The sequence below is a fragment of the Melanerpes formicivorus genome, unplaced genomic scaffold, assembly GCF_026170545.1.
Source record: "Melanerpes formicivorus ecotype bairdi unplaced genomic scaffold, bMelFor1.0.p_v2 SCAF_1, whole genome shotgun sequence".
NCBI classification, from domain to species: Eukaryota; Metazoa; Chordata; class Aves; order Piciformes; family Picidae; genus Melanerpes; species Melanerpes formicivorus.
The window spans coordinates 4582097-4604151 of NW_027142353.1; the positions used below are offsets into that span (position 1 = coordinate 4582097).

At 41.1% G+C, this 22055-nt stretch overlaps 1 protein-coding gene across 6 annotated transcripts in view; it reads left to right on the plus strand.

Moving 5' to 3' along the window:
* LMO7 (LIM domain 7) overlaps positions 1–22055 on the plus strand; it is a 142782-nt gene that overhangs the window by 30772 nt on the left and 89955 nt on the right. For all 6 annotated transcript variants that reach the window (XM_068154102.1, XM_068154184.1, XM_068154366.1 and 3 more), the window contains exons 2-3: positions 5558–5628; positions 9355–9424. In XM_068154102.1, coding sequence (XP_068010203.1) covers positions 5558–5628; positions 9355–9424 — 141 coding nt within the window. The remainder of the gene's footprint in view (positions 1–5557; positions 5629–9354; positions 9425–22055) is intronic.

Here is a 22055-nt window from a genome sequence, read left to right on the forward strand (position 1 = left end):
TGCCATATAAAAATGTGTCATGAATCTACTTACGGGCCCTGCCAAACCATAGAGATGCCAGAGCATTGGGAGATGCTTGAACACTTGCTTTTGGGCTGTGTGTGTAGCCTGTATAACTCCTTGTGCATCTTACAGTGATGATACTATTCTGAAGTGATCTATTGGGAGAGGGCAGTTAGAGCCAAATGAGTGCTGTAAATGGGAGTATGAAACATTGGGATTATGTGAGGGTTTAGCCATTTGCCATATAGTCTGATTCAGTGTTTTGGTAACAGGTCACGGGTAGGGGGAAGGAAAGCCATTAGCCAGACAGTAATTCAGACATGGTGCATGTGAGGTGATTTGGCAAGGCACTGTGACACAAACTGTCAGGCATAGCCAAAATTCTGTAGTGAGGATGGTACAGCAGCATTGGATTTATAACAGTTCCCTGCAACACCTGAAGTTCATAAATCAGTGTAGTGTTCTTGAGGTTGCCATTTGATAAACTGCTTGCCCTGTGAGATACTCACATGAGTGTTATCTTAGGAGTGAAACTTGTAGAGTAGGGTTATCGGTTGGACTTGGTGATTCTGAGGGTCTCTTCCAACATGACTGTTTCTGTGATTATGTGATCATTACTATCATGTATGATTTAGTTCTTTGAATCTTTCATGCCTAACCTACGTCCCTGCATCAGGGAGCTGTGCTCTTCATAAGAGTGCAGTTGGTCTGTGGGGTTTTTGCCTGGTTTGAGGTGGTGTAGTCTACATGGGATGGTGGTGGAGGAGCTCTGAAAGAGATGGAGAGAGCAGGACTGGCCTGCATGAACTGTAGAGCTGGCTGAATGGTGAGTGTATGTCTCTTCTGCAGCACGACATCATTCAGGTTACAGGCTGGGCATGATTCTGTGTTGCCTCTGTGTTTCTGAGCAGCTGATGCTCAGTGTTGCATTGGAGGGGAAGAGTCAGGCTTCAGTGTTTGCACCACAGCAAAGTTCAACTGAGAAACCTGCCAGTCCTTTGATCTTTGAGTTGTTTAACACCTATGTTGTCGACATGGACAGTGGCATTGAGCGCACCCTCAGCAAGCTCTGTGATTCTGTGCCACGTGCTTTTTCAGCCCAACGTGATTTTGATGTCATGCCATCTCTGGTTGTAGCTTCTTGATTTGCCTCCCTCCGCAGAAGTTGTAGCAAACCTGAAATTAAACTAGCACTCTGTTTGGAAGTACTTTTCAAATATCTAAATTTAGGTAAAGACTTGATTTGCATACTGTTTGAAGTAAATTGCTTGGACCTGACAACTGCAAGTTATCAAAGCATGCTGTCTTGCAAAAATCAAACCTTTTTATAGCATCAATTAAGTGTGATTTTAAAATATAGCATTTAATTATGCCATTGCTCTCTTTCTGTCAAAAAAAAAAAAAGGCAGAGAATACAGCAGAATACATTCAGCTGAATGACAGTGAGAAAAGGCATAATTGGAAAAGAGATGTTCTTCAAGCACACATAAAAAATCATATTTTCAAGATATTTCCTTTATTATTTGGTGGCTTCCATGGCCAAAGTGGTTGAAAAATTGTCCAAAATCAATTATGCTAATTACATAAGAGTACCACACCCAGTATAACCAGTTTTAATGAATGAACAGTGACTCATGAATTTCAGGCATTGTTTGAAGATGTAATATCTCAGGCTGGGATTCACTTTGTCTTAGGTTCTTAAAAGGCAAGAAATTCTGAGGCAGTCCATGGCTTTCCATTTTTTTTAATGATAAATTGCTACCCTGTAGGCTATAATAGCTGAGCTCGATGCATTGCAGTGGGCGTAAGCCTGATGAAAGTCTATGCTGAGAGAAGTCCTCCATCTCTGCAGAGTTTAAAATGAAATAGTTCAAGGTGTTGTGCAACTTGGGAAACATTTTGGTTTCAATCCACCAGTGTTAAATTGTTCCCAGAGAATACATCTTAATTACTTAATTATTAGTTATCCTTTGAAAGTCAATATTCATGAAGCCTAACTTGGCAACGCTGACGCTTACATTTTAATGTCAACAAACCACGTAGTCATCAAAATCTGTGGGTCACAAGGTTGGTCCAACAGCTTCATCCTGTATCTCAAATCAGTGTTGATTGTCACAGTGAGTGGCTGCACAAATAACATAGTCATTTCCACTGTAATGGCCTCTAACTTAATTTTAAGAGGTCTGCAAGATTAACAGCAAGATTTGCAGCCACGTATACTCTTGTTCAGGGATGGCTTCTAGTTACGGGAGGTCATGTGTCTGAAGAGTTTGTGGCAGTCAGAAATCTTCCACATGCCATTTTGGACACTGAGGTGTTGGGGTTTGTTTGGCTTTTTTTGGTGGAAAAGACCACAAGATGCACCATCAAAACCTAATTTTGCATTGCCTTGTGCCACTTTTGTGTTCTGGAGGGGTTATGCTGAAGTTTAATGTGTCTTCATTGGCACATGTGCCTTAACTTCTGAAGAACAATTTTTGAGGAGTGACACTGCAGGTTTGTGATGGGCCCCACTCTAAAGGAAGTAAACAAGTTATGCATGCCATAGATGATGAGATAGCAGTAAACCATCTGCATAAAACCAAACATTTAGATTCTGTGTGATTCTGTGACCAGGTAGTTCTGTAGATATTCACAGCAACTCCAGAATAACTTTTGGACTCTTAAGAATCTACTGGAGTTTGAAACATAACAATAAAGCTAAAGCCTCATCTACAGCCCCTGTTTTAGAGACGGTTCTGCTGCATGACTTGCAGACTTCAAGATTTTAGCTTGCAGAATGAAGGCCTTAATTTATAAACCATATTGCCTATTACCTAGGGAACACAAATATTGATATTTAAACTTCCAGTGCTGCTGTTTTACATTGTCTGATTTCTTCAAAATTATTACCACTGACTGTACAGATTTGGAAACAAAAAGCTGTATTCTATTTGAGATAAGGATAATTTTCAGATGCTGTGTTTTCGTGATTCTTGAGAATTACACTGCTGAGGTGCAACATCTGCTCTCCTGTAAGAAAAAAAATGTATAGAAATACTGTATAGAATGCAGTTCTCTGAAGGGAATCAGTGTCATCCTTTGTGGTTGTTAAAAGGGTGGAGTTGGTTTTGTTTCCCAGAATTTTGAATTTGTTCTTTAGCTGGAGTTGATGTGCCATCATTTTTCTCTTCCTACCTGTTAAATCTTAGGGAAAAAAGGTAAACTCAGAGTTAATTTTTTTATTACTATTGCTTTAGCATCTGATTTTGTCCTCAAATGAATTGAAGTTACAGCTTTTTGCTTTAAAGATAAGTTACATTGAAAGGAAGTACTCAAGTTTTAAGATTTCTGGTGTCAGTGTATGTTCCTCTTGTGATTTAGCAAAAATAATAGGGTGATAATGCAACAGATCCTTAGAGCAACGTCCTCACCTTTGCTCTTTTGCCAAGTACAGCTCATTTGTTTCATTACTAATTTCCTTAATTACTGTGGTAATCAGTAGCTTTGGTCTGGATGCACGCAGATTCCACAGCATGTTTAGCTGTTGCTCCTAGAGTCCTGTGCACTATTGGGGATGGTCAGAATCTCCAAAGGGAGACTTGTAATTAGGAGGTGACTGAACCTGGTGACCTCTAAACTCAAATACCCTTCCAAGTGTTGGATGTCTATACCCAAGTGGGTTAAAAGCCTCTTTTGAACTGTTTTAGGAATTTTGGCTCCTTTTCTGATTTGTGTGAGTGTTTAGAAGAAACCTGCCAAATTAGGTCCCTTAAAGAAATGTGGGCAAAGGAAAGATGTAGCAGGAAGAATCCAGATGAGTTTAGACTTCAAGGTGCTGGTTTGGTCTGGTCTGAGAGGGGGGGAATTTATGCCGGAAGCATTGTAGAAAACACCTTTGCTGAAAACCTGTAGGCAATGCTTTTGGCATTTGGTATCTTAAATGCTTTATTAAGACATTGTTCTTGTTCATGTCTGTTCTAAAAATAAAAAGTAGTTCCAACAGTATAGTCCTGTCACTTGCCAAGGTGTAAGAGTTGATGTGCACACAGCAATAGAGACTTGCTGGAGTGATTCTTTAGTCACTGTGCTTTAGATGCAAGGAGCAGGAAAAAAATATCCTATTATTGTGTTTGGTGCCATGTGTCATGAGTATACACACTGATAGGAAGGAGAGGGGGAGAAAACTTTCTCTTGCACAATCACAGAAATGTTCAGGTTGGAAAAAGACCCTTGTCGTCACCAAATCAAACTGATAACCCTACTCTGCAAGGTTCACCCCTAAGCTATATCCCCAAGCACCACATCCAAATGACCTTTAAACGCATCCAGGGTTGGTGACTCAATCACCTCCCTGGACAGCCATTCCAATGCCTGATCTCTTTTCCTGTGGTTTTTCTTTTTTTTTTTTTCTAATGTCCAGTCTAAACCTATCCAGTTGCATCTTGAGGACATTCCCTTTTGTTCTAGCACTAATTACCTGTGACAAGACCAGCACAAAACTCTCCACAACATCCTTTCAGGTAGTTTCACACAAGTTTTAATGCCTTTCAGTGTGGCTCATATCGGTTTAGACAATAAGTGTTCCCACAGAATTTAGCTGAAGATTGATTTTTATGCTAGAGGAAACTTCAAGTAGTCTACTTGAAGATGTTGGTTCAGACTTCTTTTACAGAATACAGAATTAACCAGATTTGAAAAGACCTTTGAGATAAGTCCAACCTATCACATAACACCATCTAATCAACTAAACTATGGCACTAAGTGCCTCATCTGGTCTTTTCTTAAACACTTCCAGTGATGGTGACTCCACTACCTCCCTGGGCAGCCCATTTCAATGGGCAATCACTCTCTCTATGAAGAATTACTTCCTAACATCCAGCCTAAACCTCCCCTGGCACAGCTTGAGACTGCGTCCTCTTGTTCTGTCACAGGTTGTCTGGGAGAAGAGACCAACCCCCACTGGCTACAACCTCCTTTCAGGTAGTTGTAGACAGCCTCCTCTTCTCCAGACTAAGCAACCTCAGCTCTCTCAGCCTCTCCTCATAGGGCTTGTGCTCCAAACCCCTAACCAACTTTGTTGCCCTTCTCTGGACACGTTCCAGCAAGTCAACATCCTTCCTAAACTGAGGGTCCCTGAACTGGACACAGGACTCAAGGTGTGGCCTAACCAGTGCAGTGTACAGGGGCAGAATGACCTCCCTGCTTCTGCCAGTCACACTATTCCTGATGCAGGCCAGGATGCCATTGGCCTCTTGGCCACCTGGGCACACTGCTGGCTCATGTTCAGCCTACCATCACCCAGTACCCCCAGGTCCCTTTCTGCCTGGCTGCTCTCCAGCCACTCTGACCCCAGCCTGTAGTGCTGCATGGGGAGTTGTGGCACAAAGAACTGTTTTAAATATATTTTTCTTTTAAAATTAATGTAAAAAACCCAATAGTGTGAACTAAATGTTGGATTAAAGCTTTTCCTGATTTACTGTTTTGCTGAGCATTTTTTAGTACTTCTTATACTCTTGCTAGTCCTGATAATGTGTGTGTGTGTTCAATTAACTTTCAATTCTTGTTTTTATAGACAGTTACTGGGAAAAGCTTTGGAACTAAAGACTTCCGAGCAGCCCTAGAAAATGGAGTCCTGTTGTGCGAGTGAGTATTGACTTACCTGTACTATTTTGAAGTACTAGAAGGATGTTGTAACAAGTAGTTGGTTTGTTTGGGGGTGCTGTGGTTGTGTTTTGCTTTGTTTGTTTCAATATTTCTTGTTTGCCATGCAAAAGAGCTTCTAGGTATCCTCTTTCTATGTTGACATGTTCTCTGTGCTGTCTCAAACACTTAGCGTGTTACCAAGAGGATTGTGCTGATTCTGTGGCTATTCGGCTGGTTTTACTGGCTATGATGTGTATGGTAGCACTGAGCTTTCTCTTCAGTCTCTGCAGTGATGTGGCTATGCCTGGGATCAAAGCACTGGGTTACACCTGTCCTCCAAGCCCACACTCTTGTAAGAAATTACTGCAAATTCTGTATGCTAATTGTTTTCTGAATCCTGGAAGCTACCTACTGCTATCAGAGAGCTCTCCACTCAGAGGATTTTTTAAGAGGCACTACATTTCAGAAGTGGGCTTTACAAAATGGTAAATTACTTGTAGTAGGCAGGCATTTTATTCCAGTGTCCATTGCTTTATTAGTACTGCTCTTATGGTTCCATGCAGGGATCTCAATAGTGTAGAATCTATTGGATGTCATTTGACACACTTTAAAAACATACTTTTCTGAAGTTAAAAAAGCTGTATGTGCACATGCACTCCAGGTTTCAGTACTTTCTGCACTGAGTTACTGCTTTCAATAACAAACCCTGACCTCAGCTCTTTTTTTTTTTGAGTGCTTTCTCTTAAAAGCTTTCTTGTACTTGTATATTATAGGTTTGCCAATAATTGGACTTGTCTGGTTTCGTTGCTAGACTGACTCAGAGGTGTAAAATGTCTGCTTGTCAGGTCTCTTCCACATGTGTGTAATTGGGTTTGTGCTTACTGGAACAGGTTTCCAGGACTGGAAGCGGTGCTAATCCCTTAGCATTTTAAGCAATGGCAGGTGTAAATGCTATTAGAACACCAGTGCAAGAGAAATCTTGTTAGAGGACTACCTGGGATGCTTACCCAAATTGCAGAACCACTTTTAATTCGGTTCAGCCATTGGTAAAGGTTCAGTTTTCTGAACACTCTCATTCTTTTCCCCCACTTTGTTCCTACTGTGTATGAAAAATAACCCAAGTAAATACAGAAAATCAACATTCCTGCATTTTTCCCTTCTGTCAATATTACTGTCTTCTCTCCTTGTCCTTATTTTTCACTTTGGTGTCTTTGCCCATACAGTTTATCTTGCTAGCTGCTTCTGCAGTTATCTTTGGTATGGGGGAGTTGATTAATTTTGACTGATGTTTTAGAGATGGACAATATCTTTTCATTGCTTACATACGCTCGTGTTAACTGAACTGACTGTGGTAATAAAAACAGTGTGTTTTTCATAAGAAGGCATTTCTTCAGGTATCTCTTTAGGATGATGTGTGTACTGTATTCAACTGTAACTTTTAAATAGTGTCTTTAAGAATTGGCAGTGTACTGATACATTCTCATCCTCTCACATCTTCATTGTTGATGCTTATTTGGCAGAAGAGTATGAGTCTCCATCTGCCAAGTGCACATCAGTTAAATTTATCTGTAATTAGTAGCTGTATGCAAGAAAAACATGCTGTAATTTCTTCAGCTGAGCAGCTTGCCTTAAGAGATACACAGCTTTCTTCAAAGAAAAAGATGCCTTATGTTGCATGAAATCATAGATCTGCAATCATATATCAGATGTCAAATTTTCAGTGAGTCAATAGAATGCAAAATCTTAAAGTAGAGATGAACTAAACATGATGTTGCCTGTTTCCTTGGCTCACCTGTGATATGGCTAGTATATTCTCGCTGGAAAAGGTGTATTTGGCCATATACCAGGTAAGACCTAGACTTGCACCGCATCCTCCTATAGCAGTTCTTTTGACCCACCTAATGGCCAAGTGCTGGCTAATCAGTAGTTGACAAAATAAAGCCTTTGTGTTACCAGAGCTCCTGTGTATATATTAGAGGGAGAAAATGAATAAAGCTTTCCTGATCATATGCTGCTTTATTTTCCTAAGTACAATAAAGCAAATACATTGTATGTTTATAAGATGTTTGAAAAGCAGGTCACTTTTTTTGGGTGGAAAAGTCACCAGATGTATTTTGTTTGCTAAATAACTTAATGCAGTGGAAAAACCTGGCAGCCATTATTTCTTCTTCTTTTGCAGGCACTTAGAAATCTATCTTCCATTCCATGTGTAGAGATAAACTCTGGTCTGTGTTACTTTATTTTACAAGCACGTGTGTTGCTCCAGTTAAAAAAGTCTTTTCCCCCATATAGACTTTGAACTCTGGGTCATGATTGTGCATTGGCGTGGGTATATCACACAATCTTGTTGATGGTTTTTTGGTAAACAGACTGGCCAGACAAACAACAACGAGGAGACAGAGCAAGTCCAGTATCTTCAAAGGTATATAGGCAGATGAAGTCTGCAGGGTGTCCTGAGGTCCACATTCTCCACTGATTCTGTGCTGTGGCATCTAATTGAGTGAACCATAGTGTTTCCCTACCTTCCTGACTGAAAACCTGGGTACAGAAGTATGAGGAATTCCATGCCTCATCCTCACTGCAGGAGAAGGGATGCATTTGGGATTGTGTATTCAACAGTGATGGGTTAGCCTGCCCGTCATCTCAGTTTAATTGAGTTTTATATAAAGTAAGTATGATGTGAGGCAAAGTCTCTTCTGGCTGAGACTGAAAATGACTTGGATATGTAAATTATGTGCCCAAAATGACTGCATTATGAAAACTGAGTTCATAGTATCATAGTATCAGTCAGGGTTGGAAGGGACCACAAGGATCATCTAGTTCCAACCCCCCTGCCAAGGGCAGGGACACCCCACACTAGATCAGGCTGGCCAGAGCCTCATCCAGCCTGGTCTTAAACACCTCCAGGGACGGGGCCTCGACCACCTCCCTGGACAACCCATTCCAGGGTTTCACCACTCTCATGGTGAAGAACCTCCTCCTCACATCCAGCCTGAATCTCCCCACCTCCAGCTTCATTCCATTCCCCCTAGTCCTATCACTACCTGACATCCTGAGAAGTCCTTCCCCAGCCTTCCTGTAGGCCCCCTTCAGATACTGGAAGGCCACAATGAGGTCACCTCGGAGCCTTCTCTTCTGCAGACTGAACAGCCCCAACTCCCTCAGTCCTCATAGGAGAGGTGCTCCAGCCCTCTGATCATCCTTGTGGCCCTTCTCTGGACACCTTCCAGCACCTCCACATCCCTCTTGTAATAGTTGATTTCTTACAGAAATATTGGTGCTTTCACACTGATCTCTGAAAATCATTTTTCTGATACATTTTTGACATCTTCTGCATCAGAACTTTTAATGTGAAGAAATTCTTTCAATGGAAAATTTGAGTCTGATTAGCATCACCACCTGTGTTGTACAAACACAGACCCATTCCTGCCTACGCCTACCCGAGCATTCTCTTTTCTTTCTCACTGTCATTATCAGAAATGCCTTCTTTTGGGTGCCTGTGTGACTTGTCCCATTTTTTGCATCTGCAGTCTGTTACTTGTTACTTCTTTTGAGAATGGATTGGAAAAAAAGATGTTTTAAAATGAGGTTTTAATTGGTTCGCCTTTACTTAGTTCAAGTCACGTGAGTCAGAACTATATGCAAAGTATGTCTTAATAGACATTGATGCTCATGCTTAAGTTAAAATTGATTATGTAACAGAAAAATCATCTGATTTCTTTCTAGTTTGATTAACAAGATCAAACCTGGCATTGTTAAGAAGATCAATCGTCTGTCAACTCCAATAGCTGGATTGGTAAGTAATGACATCAAATCTAGCATCTACAGTAGGATGAGCAATCTCTTGCATGTTCTTACATAGTCTTGCCAGGAACACCTACTAAGTTGTCAAAATTTTAGCTCCGTTTTCATTTAAGAGTCTACCATTTATGCACTTAAACATATTTTTTTAGAACACAAAGTTTATATTATTTTGTGATTTGGATCTGTAACTTTAATTGGCTTGCCACTGCATCATTATCCCCAGATAGAATAGAATTAATAAGGTTGGAAAAGATCTTTTGAGATCATCCAGTCCAACCTATCCTCCAACACCATCTAATCAACTAAACCATGGCACTAAGTGCCTCATCCAATCTCTTTTTAAACACCTCCAGTGATGGTGACTCCACCACCTCCTTGTGCAGACCATTCCAAAGGCAAATCACTTTCTGTGAAGAACTTCTTCCTAACATGCAGCCTAAACCTCCTCTGGTGCAGCTTGAGACTGTGTCCTCTTGTTCTGTCACAGGTTGTCTGGGAGAAGAGACCACTGGTTACAACCTCCCTTCAAGTAGCTGTAGACAGCGCTAAGGTCTCCCCGAGCCTCCTCTTCTCCAGGCTAAGCAACCCCAGCTCCCTCAGCCTCTCCTCATAAGGCTTGTGCTCCAAACCCCTCAGGAGCTTTGTTGCCCTTCTCTGGACACGTTTGAGCAACACAACATCTTTCCTAAACTGAGGGGCCCTGAACTGGACACAGGACACGAGGTGTGGCCTTGAGTACCACACACTGATGGTTTCTGTGCACAAATCTATATAGTGTCACTTACCTTTATTTAAAGGACACTGTCTTACATTCATAAGCCAGTGCAGAGATCCCTTTATTAGTGAATGGGCAGACTAGGAAATATTCTGTGGAGCTGAAGTATTTCTAGAATCTGTGTTAAAAGAACTCTGATGCAAAGGTCTTAGGCTTCACTTGGGGGATCTGACAGTTTTTGTTGTAAATCATGTCAGGGAGAAAAGGGGGAGATACATGTAATTTTCACAGGAAATTTAAAACATTTCCTATATGCTGTCTGGCAAATCCACTGATCAGAGATTAGGGTAAATTTTGTAGCCATTTATATAAGAAACCTTGTTGTGACAAAACAACTTAAAATAATTTTTCTACATATTTTTTTCCTATGAAAGCTTTCTTGGCTTGGTTGCATGGTAACAAGTGACTGATCCCACTTCATGCTGGACATGCAGCCTCAATATTAGTGAAAGCTACCCAATTTTTTGATCGGAGTAGAATGCAGGCCATCCCCAGAGACAAGTATTCATAGGTTTTATTGGGATGAGCCAACAAAACATTTCCTTTTGCTTGTTATCATATAATTACAGAATGCTCTGTGTTAGAAGGAAACTCCAAAGGTCATCTAGTCCAACCCCCTCTGCAGTTAGTAGGAGCATCATTAACTAGACCAGGCTGCCCAGGGCCCTGTTGAGCCTCTCTTTGAATATCACCAGGGATAGGGCTCTAACCACCTCCCTGGGCAGCCTCTTCCAGTGTTACACTACCCTCGTAGTAAAGAACCTCTTCCAATCTAAATCTTTTCTAGTTTGAAGCCAATGCCTCTTATCCTGTCACTGCAGGCCTTTGAAAGCAGTCTCTCTTCATCCTTCTTGTAGGCCCCCTTCAGGTACTGGAATGCTGCTATTAGGTCTCCCTGGAGCCTCCTCCAGTTATATATTTTGTTAGAGAAGAAGTGTAGTTAACTTGCCCAGAGGTCACAAGATTGGGTTACCTTGCCATATATTATTGCACAAGCTGAGAACGTGCTTTTCCACATTAAATGAATGTAGAAAGTATTAATTGTCTTTGTCCCAGAAGAGTTCAGGGTATTAGGCACTGTGAATAATGAGTGCTGCACATTCAGTATTCAGTATTCCTAAGGTTGGAAGAGACCTCAAAGATCATTCTTTTCCCATGAGGCATCCAAAAAAGAATTAAAATGAAACCAAAGTCCTTCTGGGGAGGACAGCACAGTTACTCTATCAGCAATTTAATTGCCTGAATGGCTTCTGAAGTAGCCATTTGATCCAAGCCAGAAAACCATATCCTAGATTCCCTTTTTTTTTTTCCCTCCCCTGTGGTGACTTCAATGCTGTCTTGAATCATAAGTGTAAGAACTCTCATTTTACATGCATTTTTTTTTTCCTGTTTCCAGATGGAGTATTTGGAATACTCATTGGGTGTGTTTATATTTTACTTGTAGTGTATTGTTCCTGCAAGTTGATTCTACTACCTACAAGTCTTCAAAAATAATGGCATGAGTGCAAAAGATGAATGATTCTTTTAAACCAAGATCATCCAGATGTGTTGTTGTTAAAATACTATTGGAAGATAGTAATGGAGAGAGAGATGATGTTTTTTTGTAAACCTGTGGAAAAAGTTTTACAGACATCAGTTTCAGAAGGCCATGATTATGAGGGCCATAATGGGAGGGTTTGAGAAGATGGTGCTTATGAATGCAGATTAGTGGGAGAGGAAGTGGATTTTTCTCAGGCTTGAGAGGACTGTGCTGGGTTTGAAATACCCAACATGTAAAAGACAAACCCAAACCAATGGTTTTGTGCATCTATAGCAAAGCAGGGGTACTGCAGGAAAGACTGTTGTAATTGCCCTCAGCCTACCTACTACAGCTTCTTCACCACCCACACGGAAGAGTAATAGTGGGTAGTTGTCCAGTGGTCTCACCAGGCTTGGGAATTTCCCAGTGGTATCACAGGGTGTATCTGATTGAAAGAGACCTCGAAGATCATTCAGTCCAACCCTTGACCCAGCACTGAAGGGTCAACACAAAACCATGTCCCTAAGCACCAGGTCCACATTTTGCTCGAACACCTGCAGAGATAGCAACTCCACTGCTGCCCTGGGCAGACCATTCCAATATTTGATAACCCTTTCAGTGAAGAAATATTTATAATATCCAGCCTAAACCTCCCCTGGCACAGCTTGTAACCATTTCCTCTGGTTTTGTCATTTGTCATCAAGAAGAGGCTGGCTCCCTCCTTGCTCTAACTTCCCTGTGTGTGGTTGTAGAGAGAGATAAGGTCTCCCTTCAGTCTCCTCTTCTCTGGACTGAATAACCCCAGCTCCTCTAACCTGGGGTCCTAGGAGGCAACAGACTTTCCTGTGAGAATGGTCTGCCCAGCATATCGGACCCTCTGTTCCTTTCAGAAGAGTCACCTACAATTATGGCTTCTCTTTCCTTCTTTATGGAGGTGGTAGTAATATTATGGAAGCTGGTTCTTTTTGATATTAGTGAATCCTGGTGTGGATGAATCAACACCCATGTTGTCTACTGAATGATCCTCCACCTCTAGAGTCTCATACCTACTGACCTATGGCACTAGGGAGTCATGGTGGGCAGCCAGAGGGTTTGCTTGCCTTTCCTAACAGACTTTGCTTCCACTCATTACTTACTTTCCAGACCCTACCTACATCCTTGTGGAGAGATTATGTGGGATCCCTTTTATTCTGAGGTTTTTGTGGTGGCTGTTTCTGCCTCAGGGAGGTCTCAGTGTGGTTCCATATGTCTATCTCTTTCTCCAACTCTCTAATGTTCCTTACCCTATCTACTTCTCTTAGCTTTACTGCCAGACTGAGCAAATAGTTCACCTGCTGATCTCTCACACAACCATTCTCCTTACTTCCAATTGATTCTAGCAAAGAATCAGAAGAAAACAAATTATATGTTTTGTTTGGTTGGTTTTTTCCCCTCTCCTCTAGGAATGTCTTTAGGTTTGTTTTTATTCTAGAGGGAGTTACTATATTTGACTTACATAGAGGTGTGTTTTTTAAGCTTTGTGTTCACTATAAATATTTGGCAGCTGTTTTTTTCAGCATTGTAGAAATACAGTGCTCAACAGGCATCTTCAGCTGAATCTCCAAAGGGTTTTCATCATATAATTTCTGTGACTTCATGGTTATTTTGAAAACAAATTTCCTGAGCTAAATAGGAAGTGAAAGCCTATAAGAATATTAAAATGTTCTATTTTATATGGAATATTACATGCTTTCTATATATATATTGAAGAAGGGAGAAGTGTTCTAGTTTCTCTCAAATGAAGTAAATCTTTTATGTCATGTCACTTCTATGACACTTTAATTCTCATAAAATCTAATAGGGACATTATATTAGCAGTGTCACCTAAATTCCAAACACATTTTAAAGAACAAAAATAACTATAGCTTTCATCTAATGTTTTTGGGTGTGGATTGCAGTGGTTCAGATGTAATAATGGTGGAGTGGATAAAGAAAACCTATATATATCTTAGATTAAATACTGAAATGAAACTTGGCATTCATTTAGCAAAAAAGTACTCACTTGATACCATGTAGAGTTTAAAAAGTAATTAAACTTGCACTTGGCTTGGCATGTTGTGGGAAGGCTGGGCTGCAGCTTGTTTTAATAAACCCTTTAACACAGTTTAGGAAGGAGAGTTGCATCTGGCCATGACTTCATCTAGCAGCTTGCCACTGCAGCCCTGGTGCTCCATTTCTGTTCAGAGACATATACCTCTCATGGTTGGGGTGAGAGGTAGCCATCATCTTAGCCATGTCTATTTACTGCATTATGTTCCAATTTCAAAACCTGAACTGCTTCATAGAATGTTTTAAGTTGGAAAGGACCTTGAGGGTCATCTAGCTCTACTCCCCTGACATGGACAGGGACACTTCACTAGATCAGTTGCTCAAGGCCTCATCCAACCTGATCTCCAGGGAGGGGGCATCTATGACCTCCTTTGGCAGCCTATTTCACTGTCTAGCTAACCTCACTGTAAAGAATTTCTTTGTAATACCTAGTCTAAATCTATACTCCTCAAGCTTCAATCCATTCCCTCTCACCCTGTCACTACAAGCCCTTGTAAAAAGGTCCTTCCTGGCTTTCTTGTAAGCTACTTCTAGGTACTGGAAGGCTGCCATAAGATCTCCCCGGAGCTGCCTTTCTCCAGACTGAACAGCCCCAAGTCTCTCAGCCTGTCCCCGTAGGGAATGTTCTCCAGCCCTCTTATCCTTGTGGTCCACCTCTGGACCTGCTCCACGAGTTCAATGTCCCTCTTATGTTGGAGGCACTAGAGCTGGATGCGTTGCTCCGGGTAGGGTCTCATGAGGAGTTAGCTGGGGTGTAGCTGTTGCTTTGTTTTCTCTAAGTTTGGAACTTTTTTTTTCCCCCTTAATACTGTTTATTTAAAAACTTTGCATTAAAATGGTTTCTGAAAAATGAAAATCTAATTTCTGCTTATCTTTCCAACTGCTTGAAAGAGACAGCTTGTGTAAAGACCAATGCATATGTTTTCCTCATACAGTAGAGCAGGCAAGCAAACTGGCACATAGCACCAGTTCCCTGGGGGATGTGGTAAAGGTAACTGAAAGGTCAGAGGATTGTGAAAGCTGGGGTTTCATTATCTGTGCAAGTGAAAGTGAAGTCAGCCTTTAAAATCTACTTTTTCTATTATGTACTTCAGTGAAACAGAGATAGAAGTTAAAGAAAACTAGTTAAATGGATAAATCTTACTGGGCTCAGATCCTGCAAAATTATTTTTGAGTTCTTGGAGTGGGGAGTTGTGGTAGAAATGAAACCGATGCTTAGCAAAAGCAAGCTCAAAGGAAACCTGGTTCCTGATGAATATGAGCTTTTCAGCTTGAGTCTCAGCAAGAGAGATGATTTGGTTATAGTAATATAAGGGGGAGGACTTTTGCTCAGACAAAAAGGCTCTGTGGAGCATTTTGAGGTGTCGTAGTTCCCCAGGCATGTCACATTTCCCACTCACTTGGCCGAACATAGAGACTCATGAACTGGGGTGGAAGTCATAGGACATTGAGACAGTTGGAAGATAAATGAGTTCTGTATATGCAAGTTCAACATTTCTGACAGAATAATGATCCTCATTGCTCAGGATAAATAACTCTGTTCTGTAGCATGGCAGGTTTTTAGTTAAAATAAGTTTCCAGTTGAGGCCAGGTGGTAAAGCAAATTCAGAGATGAAATCTCCTTTGGAGAGTGGTAGCTAATGGGAAACTTGTGATGCAACCTGCTGATTTGGCTGTTCAAGCCATCTATTTTTCCTTGCAACTCCTGTGAGTAAGATGGAAGTGGTTGGGAAGCATGTCATAATACTAGAGGCTCAAACCACAGGACCAAGAAGAAAGCTACTGTGTTTTTTGAATTGTAAGTGAAATTATATTACCACCTTTGTTTTTTCTTAATTTCAAATGAGCAGAGATGTTGCTAACTCTGATTCTCTCAACATCAGTGCTGGATGATTATTGGCACCAGATGCCATCTTCATGAAGTTCTTCAGCTTTGGCAATAGGGTTTTTTTGGTGAACTTTCATTTCCCTTTCACACAAGAGAATAAAGCTGCACGTATCTAGGCAGTCCCAGGCTCACTGAGGGGCATCTGAAGTACTGTGGAGTGGGATGTTCTTTGTTCCAGTGAGGCATCAGGTTATTTTTATGGTGAAGATAGTTTTACCGGTAGGATTTTTCAAACGCTTTCCTGGTTCACTAAGGGCTGACATAACCTTCTGACAAGTGCTACTCATACATCATCTCCTATGAGGACAGACTGAGGGAGTTGGGACTGTTGAGTCTGCAGAAGAGAAGGCTCTGAGGTGACCTAATTGTGGCCTTCCAGTATCTGAAGGGGGCCTACAGGAAGGCTGGGGATGGACTTCTCAGGATCTCAGGTAGAGATAGGACTAGGGGGAATGGAATGAAGCTGGAGGTGGGGAGATTGAGGCTGGATGTGAGGAGGAGGTTCTTCACCATGAGAGTGGTGAAGCCCTGGAATGGGTTGTCCAGGGAGGTGGTCGAGGCCCCATCCCTGGAGGTGTTTAAGCCCAGGCTGGACGAGGCTCTGGCCAGCCTGATGTAGTGTGGGGTGTCCCTGCCCCCATGGCAGGGGGGTTGGAACTAGATGATCCTTGTGGTCCCTTCCAACCATGAATGATACTATGATCATTATTCCCTCTCTTTCAGTGCAACCTAGTGTAACACCATCCCATTCTGTAATTTCTTTAATCTATCACAAGATAGAGTTCCACATGCACCAAAACAACCACCTCAAACAGTGAGGGAGAGCTGCTTTGTTATAGTGATCGTTGGCATGTACCTCCTACATCAGCCAATTAGGGGATAATAAAGGTAAGAAAGGAGCAATATGGAGGAAAGCTATACTGAAATGAAAGGGGAGATAAAGACAGGGGTGGAGAAGATAAAAATGCTGCTATTAAAAATGTTTTTCTTTGTGCTAACACTTTGCAAACCGTGGAACCGCCCTGGTACTTCCTTATCTCTTGTCATCAAGTAGAGCTGGTCAAAATTCCCTTTTCTGTGGGAAAGGGTTTGTTGTTGTTAGACAGAGTTTGGGTGTTTTGTGTGTTGCAAGGGAATGGCATGCAGATGACATTTTGACTTTATTATAGGACACATTAAAAACCAATTTTCAGGTAAAATCCCAACTTGCAAAGTGAAGATTTTCAGCTGTATGTTTTGTTTAGAACTTGGCTACAAAATTCCGTCTCTAGATTACTTAGAATCAAATTAGTCATGTTTTCCAATTAAGTTTAAAAATCTAATGGTTATGTTAATGAGATTTTAATTTAAGAATGAACCCTTTTTTCAAAACAGCTTTGCTTCCAAAGTTCACTCCTTCATACTGAAAATTCTGAGCATTTATTTTCTTCTGCTGTTCATGTCCTCATGTGTAATATAGCTTATAATGGTCCATGTTTGCTTTCTTCTTGCATTTTGTCTTTTGCTGTTTGCTTTTAAATAATTTGAATTCTTAAATATTTAACTCCTGCTCTGTGACTTAACTAGAATGGGCTGCCTCAGTAATATTAATACCAACTTACTTGGTATGAGAAAATGAGTATAAGAACTTCTCCTTTTTATTCTTCCTGGTAAATGTGGAAGGGCAAATCAGAAATACATAAACTAAGTTGCATAAAAGCTATTTATTTCTTTGCTTTGCTACCAAACACGCCAAAATAAAGGCTCAAATCCAGATAGGCTTGCTGGTTGTACTGCAAGTACCAAGTGTGCAAAATTGCTCATAAGAAATAGCCTTATAAATTTTGGCCAAGAGCTGACTAATGAATTAATAACCATTTACAGGCTCTCTTTGCTTGTCTGGTGATGAGGGACTAATACTGGGTTATGTGGAGCGTTGCTTTTTCTTCTGAAGGTTTAAGTTGCCTGTTTAAGGACCAGAAGACATCATGGCCAACACAGTGGCTATGGGCTCTTTGTTGTCATCCTTTGTGGCTGACTTGATCCTTGGAAGTTTGATTTGACTGGACTGTCAGTTGAGAGGTACACAGGGAGTGCATACGCAGCGCTGCTGCAAAGAGTGAAGTTGCATAAGTCCTGTTTGATGTCTTTCACCTGGGAGCTGATTAGTCTGGTATGACTTTTCATAAGTCAAGGCACAAGATGGTACATGTCTTTTTCTGAAAAGTTGGTACTTTCAATGTGTAAATGAAGTTCAAGAGGTGTGCTCACCTGTTTTCTTGGTGAATATACTCAACAAGTTATTGGGGAATACAGAAAAACAAGTACTTAAAATTTCTAGTTGCTTGGTATAATACTTAGTTACGTGGGTGGAGGTATTTGTTTCACAGTAACAATTGGTGTTTTCTTGTGATTTTTAAATTCAATATACCTAAAACTGAAGAGAGAACGTGAAAGTCCATATGGTGTGACAGAACTCTTGCCCTGCATCCATTTTATGCTGTCCTTCATAAAGTAGCCTGTATATTTAATGCAAGCTCAGGAGAACTTCAGATGGCAGAAATGAAGTCAGGTTCCTCTTTACAGTAGTAGTTACCTACCTCCTTTTTATGCTTCTCATGGTTTAACTCCAGCTGGCAACTAAGCACTATGCAGCTTCTCATTCAGTCCTCCCACCCTATGGAATAGGGAGGTGAATCAGGGAAGAAATAAAGTAAAGCCCATGGCTTGGGATAAACAGTTTAATAGGACAGAAAAGGAAGTGTATAATGAAGTGCCAATAAGAATAATGAAAGAATTAGAATGTATAAAAGAAATTATGCACAAAGAAATTATGCACAAAGCAATTACTCGCCACCTGCCACTTTGATACCCAGTCATCTCCTGAGCAGTGGCCCCTGGACAGCCTTCCCCCTAGTATGTATTAGGTATGAAATTGTGTGGTATGGAATATCTGTTTGGCCAGTTTGGGTTAGCTGTCCTGGTTGTCTCTTCCCAACTTCTTGTACCCCTTCAGCCTTGTTGCTGGCAGGGCATGAGAAGCTGGAAAGTCCTTGACTTAGTACAAGCACTACTTAGCAACAACTAAAACCATCAGTTTCTTATCAACATTATTCTTGTACTCAATCTAAAACACAGTGCTACGCCAGCTACTGGGAAGAAAATTAACTCTGTCTTGGCTAAAACCAGGGCAATGCTGCAGGTAACAAAACTGACCAAATGTGGTGTTTTCCTTTGTCTTGTGGGAAGCAAGAGGGAAACGGAAAGTATTACACCCATTTTAAACAATGGGAAGCATTACACCCATTTTTAGAGAGAGGAAAAAAGGAGGATCCTGGGAACTACTGGCATGTCACCCACATTTCTGTGTCTAGGAAGAGCATGCAGCAGATTCTCTTAGAAGCTATGCTAAGGCACATGGAGGAGAGGGAGGTGATTCAGGACAGCCTGCATGGCTTCACTAAAGATGCATCCTGCCAGACCAACCTAGGAGTCTTTGATGGTGTGACTATATCATTGAACAAGGGAGAAACTATGGTTGTCCTCTCTCTGCACCTCTGTAAGGCCTTTGACTATACCTCACATGATCCTTCTTTAAACTGGAGAGATACAGATTTGATAGGTAGACAGTTTGGTGGGTAATGACTTGGTTGGATACGGTCACATCCAGAAGATAGTGATCAAGGGCTTGATGTCCAGATGGACATCAGTTACAAGTGGTGCCCCACAGAGGCCCATACTCTCCATATTCTGTGGGGTTACTTTGGATTTATTATCTTTCTGGTTTCTTTTTTTCTTTTTTCTTAATCCCCTCTAGATATTTTAGCCTGTTGTTATGCTTAGCTGTCTGCTCTAGCAAATTATAGTTTAATTAAATAGTGCAAATCATTTTAATGTGCAGTGGTGTGTTTACTGCATTTTTAAAAGTAAGTGCAGTAGCATCTTCAGACTTTTAAAGCGCTTAAACAAGATGAGGACTTCTACCTGGCTATTACCAAACAGATGATTAGGATACACCTTAAGTATCTAGTTCTGTTCTGACAAGTACAATTACATGGGAAGCGAAACTTTTTTCTTTGATCAGTGGTTCAGCTGAAGTGCTCAAGCAAGTTTCCTGGACGCAAAAATAATTTATTAGGCTGAGGAAATATCTTCTCCCCTGGAAAGTGAAACAGCAGGGTATTTCAAATGTAACCTTCAAGCCATGGATTAAATTTCTTAATGAATTTTAGTGAGATTTTTGTCAGTGCTATAAAAATGCAATTGGAAATCAGTATGTGTGCCTCTGTTCTAAAATTCAGAAGTCTCAGTTACCATGACTTCAAACTCCTTAACAGATGTTGCTTTGGATTTGTGCAAATGATTGGCATACAAACTGGAGGGAGGAAAGCACAGAAAGCCAACCCGATCCTGGGCTGCAACAGAAGTGTAACCAGCAGGGCAATGGAGATGATCCTGCCCCTCTACTCTGCTTTCCTGAGTACTGTGTCAAGTTCTAGTGCCCCCAGCATAGGAGGGATATTGAACTGCTGGAGTAGGTCCAGAGGAGGGCCACAAAGCAGCACTTCCTTTGTGGTGACAGGAGAGTTGGGGTGGTTCAGCCTGGAGAAGGAAGGCCCTGAGAAGACCTTAATAGCAGCCTTCCAGTACCTGAAAAGGGCCTACAAGAAAGCCAGGAAGGGACTTGTTGCAAGGTCTTGCAGTGATAGGGTGAGAGGGAATGGATTGAAACTTGAGGAGGGTAGATTTAGAATAGATAGTAAGAAGAAATTCTTGACAGTGAGGGTGGTGAGACTCTGGAACAGGTTGATCAGGGAGCTTGTGGGTTCTCCCTTAGTTCAAGGCCAGGCTGGTCTAGTGGAAGGTGTCCCTTCCCATGGCAGGGGGCTTGGAACTAGAAGATCTTGAAGGTTTCTTCCAACCCAAACCAATCTATGACTCTATTAAAACCTGATATATGGGGGGGGGGGGGGGGGGAGAAGAATAATAATTTAAAGCAGAAAGTTATGAGTTACCTTTTTGTCTTTTTAAATTTATGAAGCATTTTAGAGACCTTATCATTATGCTTAGGAATTTGAGAAAAGTCTTATTTCTTACACAAGAAGTTTTTCAACTGTTAGATCTCAAAGTACTTCTCAAGGAGCTCTTGACCATGGTTTCAGTTCTATACCTGAAGATAGCATTGTGGGCAGAGGGAGTTTTGATGACTTTCCTCAGATCAGTCAGTAAGAGTAGGATAGAGTTGGACTGAGAGTCATAATGTCAGTCTTGTCATATGCTACAGTGCAAGCCCTCCCTCGCTGCCCCCCAAAAGCTGTGCTGGCCTGAGTCCTGAGAACCTAAAACTATGAATTAGCAAATGGCAGGAGTGATGCAAGACCTGATAGGAATGTATGTGGCACTGTGCATCACTTTTGGTCCTTTTTCTGCTGGTTTATGGGAAAGAAGAGTGTGGCTTACATGGAAATGCCTTTCTTAACTGTCTAAGAAAAGAGGATTGTGTGCTAGAAAGGAAGTATGGTTATTAATAGTTAGAGATGACATTGTTCTGTAGTCTTTCAATGCCTGATAGTGGGAGTATGTAATCTCAGCAGTGGTTTACTGATGTTTTGTGCCCTTCTGCTTGAAAACAAATGGTATGTTTCAGCCTCAGCTCTGAATTTCCTTTAATTGTTTTCTGTTGCTGCCTAAACACTTTGAAATGTAGGGTGTGGGGAATGGGAAGGTTGATGCAAACTCTTTGTGACATTTTTAGTAGCTGCTCAAGACTTCAGTCAGGCTGAATGAGACCCAGATGCTGTATTGAACTTGACAGGTTTTGGGTGGGTGATGTTGAAGTGAAATGTATCTGGGAGATATAAGTTGGGGAGAAATGGTATGGGTGCAGGCCCTGAGAAACCTTGTGTCAACTACTCATGCTGGTCTCTTGTCAAGGTACAGGAAGTCCTATGCCTGTTGGTTGATCTCTGCAAATTAAAAATAGTATTTTGGGGATACTTTAAATGAGATTGTGTGTTCCAAACTGATGCTTCCAGTGTGTTACTGGGAAGAGATGTCAAAATGCTAGTGAATGAATTGAAAAGTCTTGTAAACTAAGTGTAAAGTAATATGATTTGCAGCAAGCATTTTCTAATGTGGAAATTTTTTGTCTTTCTTCCTGCTCTAAACCAAACATCTGAATAAGTATCACCTTTTTTTGCCTCAACTTGCCAGCACTTAAATACTGTTGCCAAACAAACTGCAAAAAAAAAAATGTAATCTATTTATCAACTCAATCAGCTGTGGTCTCTAGTATACTCTGCCATTTATATGCTGTTTTTATTTCCTTAAATAACCGATGACTATTTCTGTGTTGGTAAAGAAACATTCTTTAC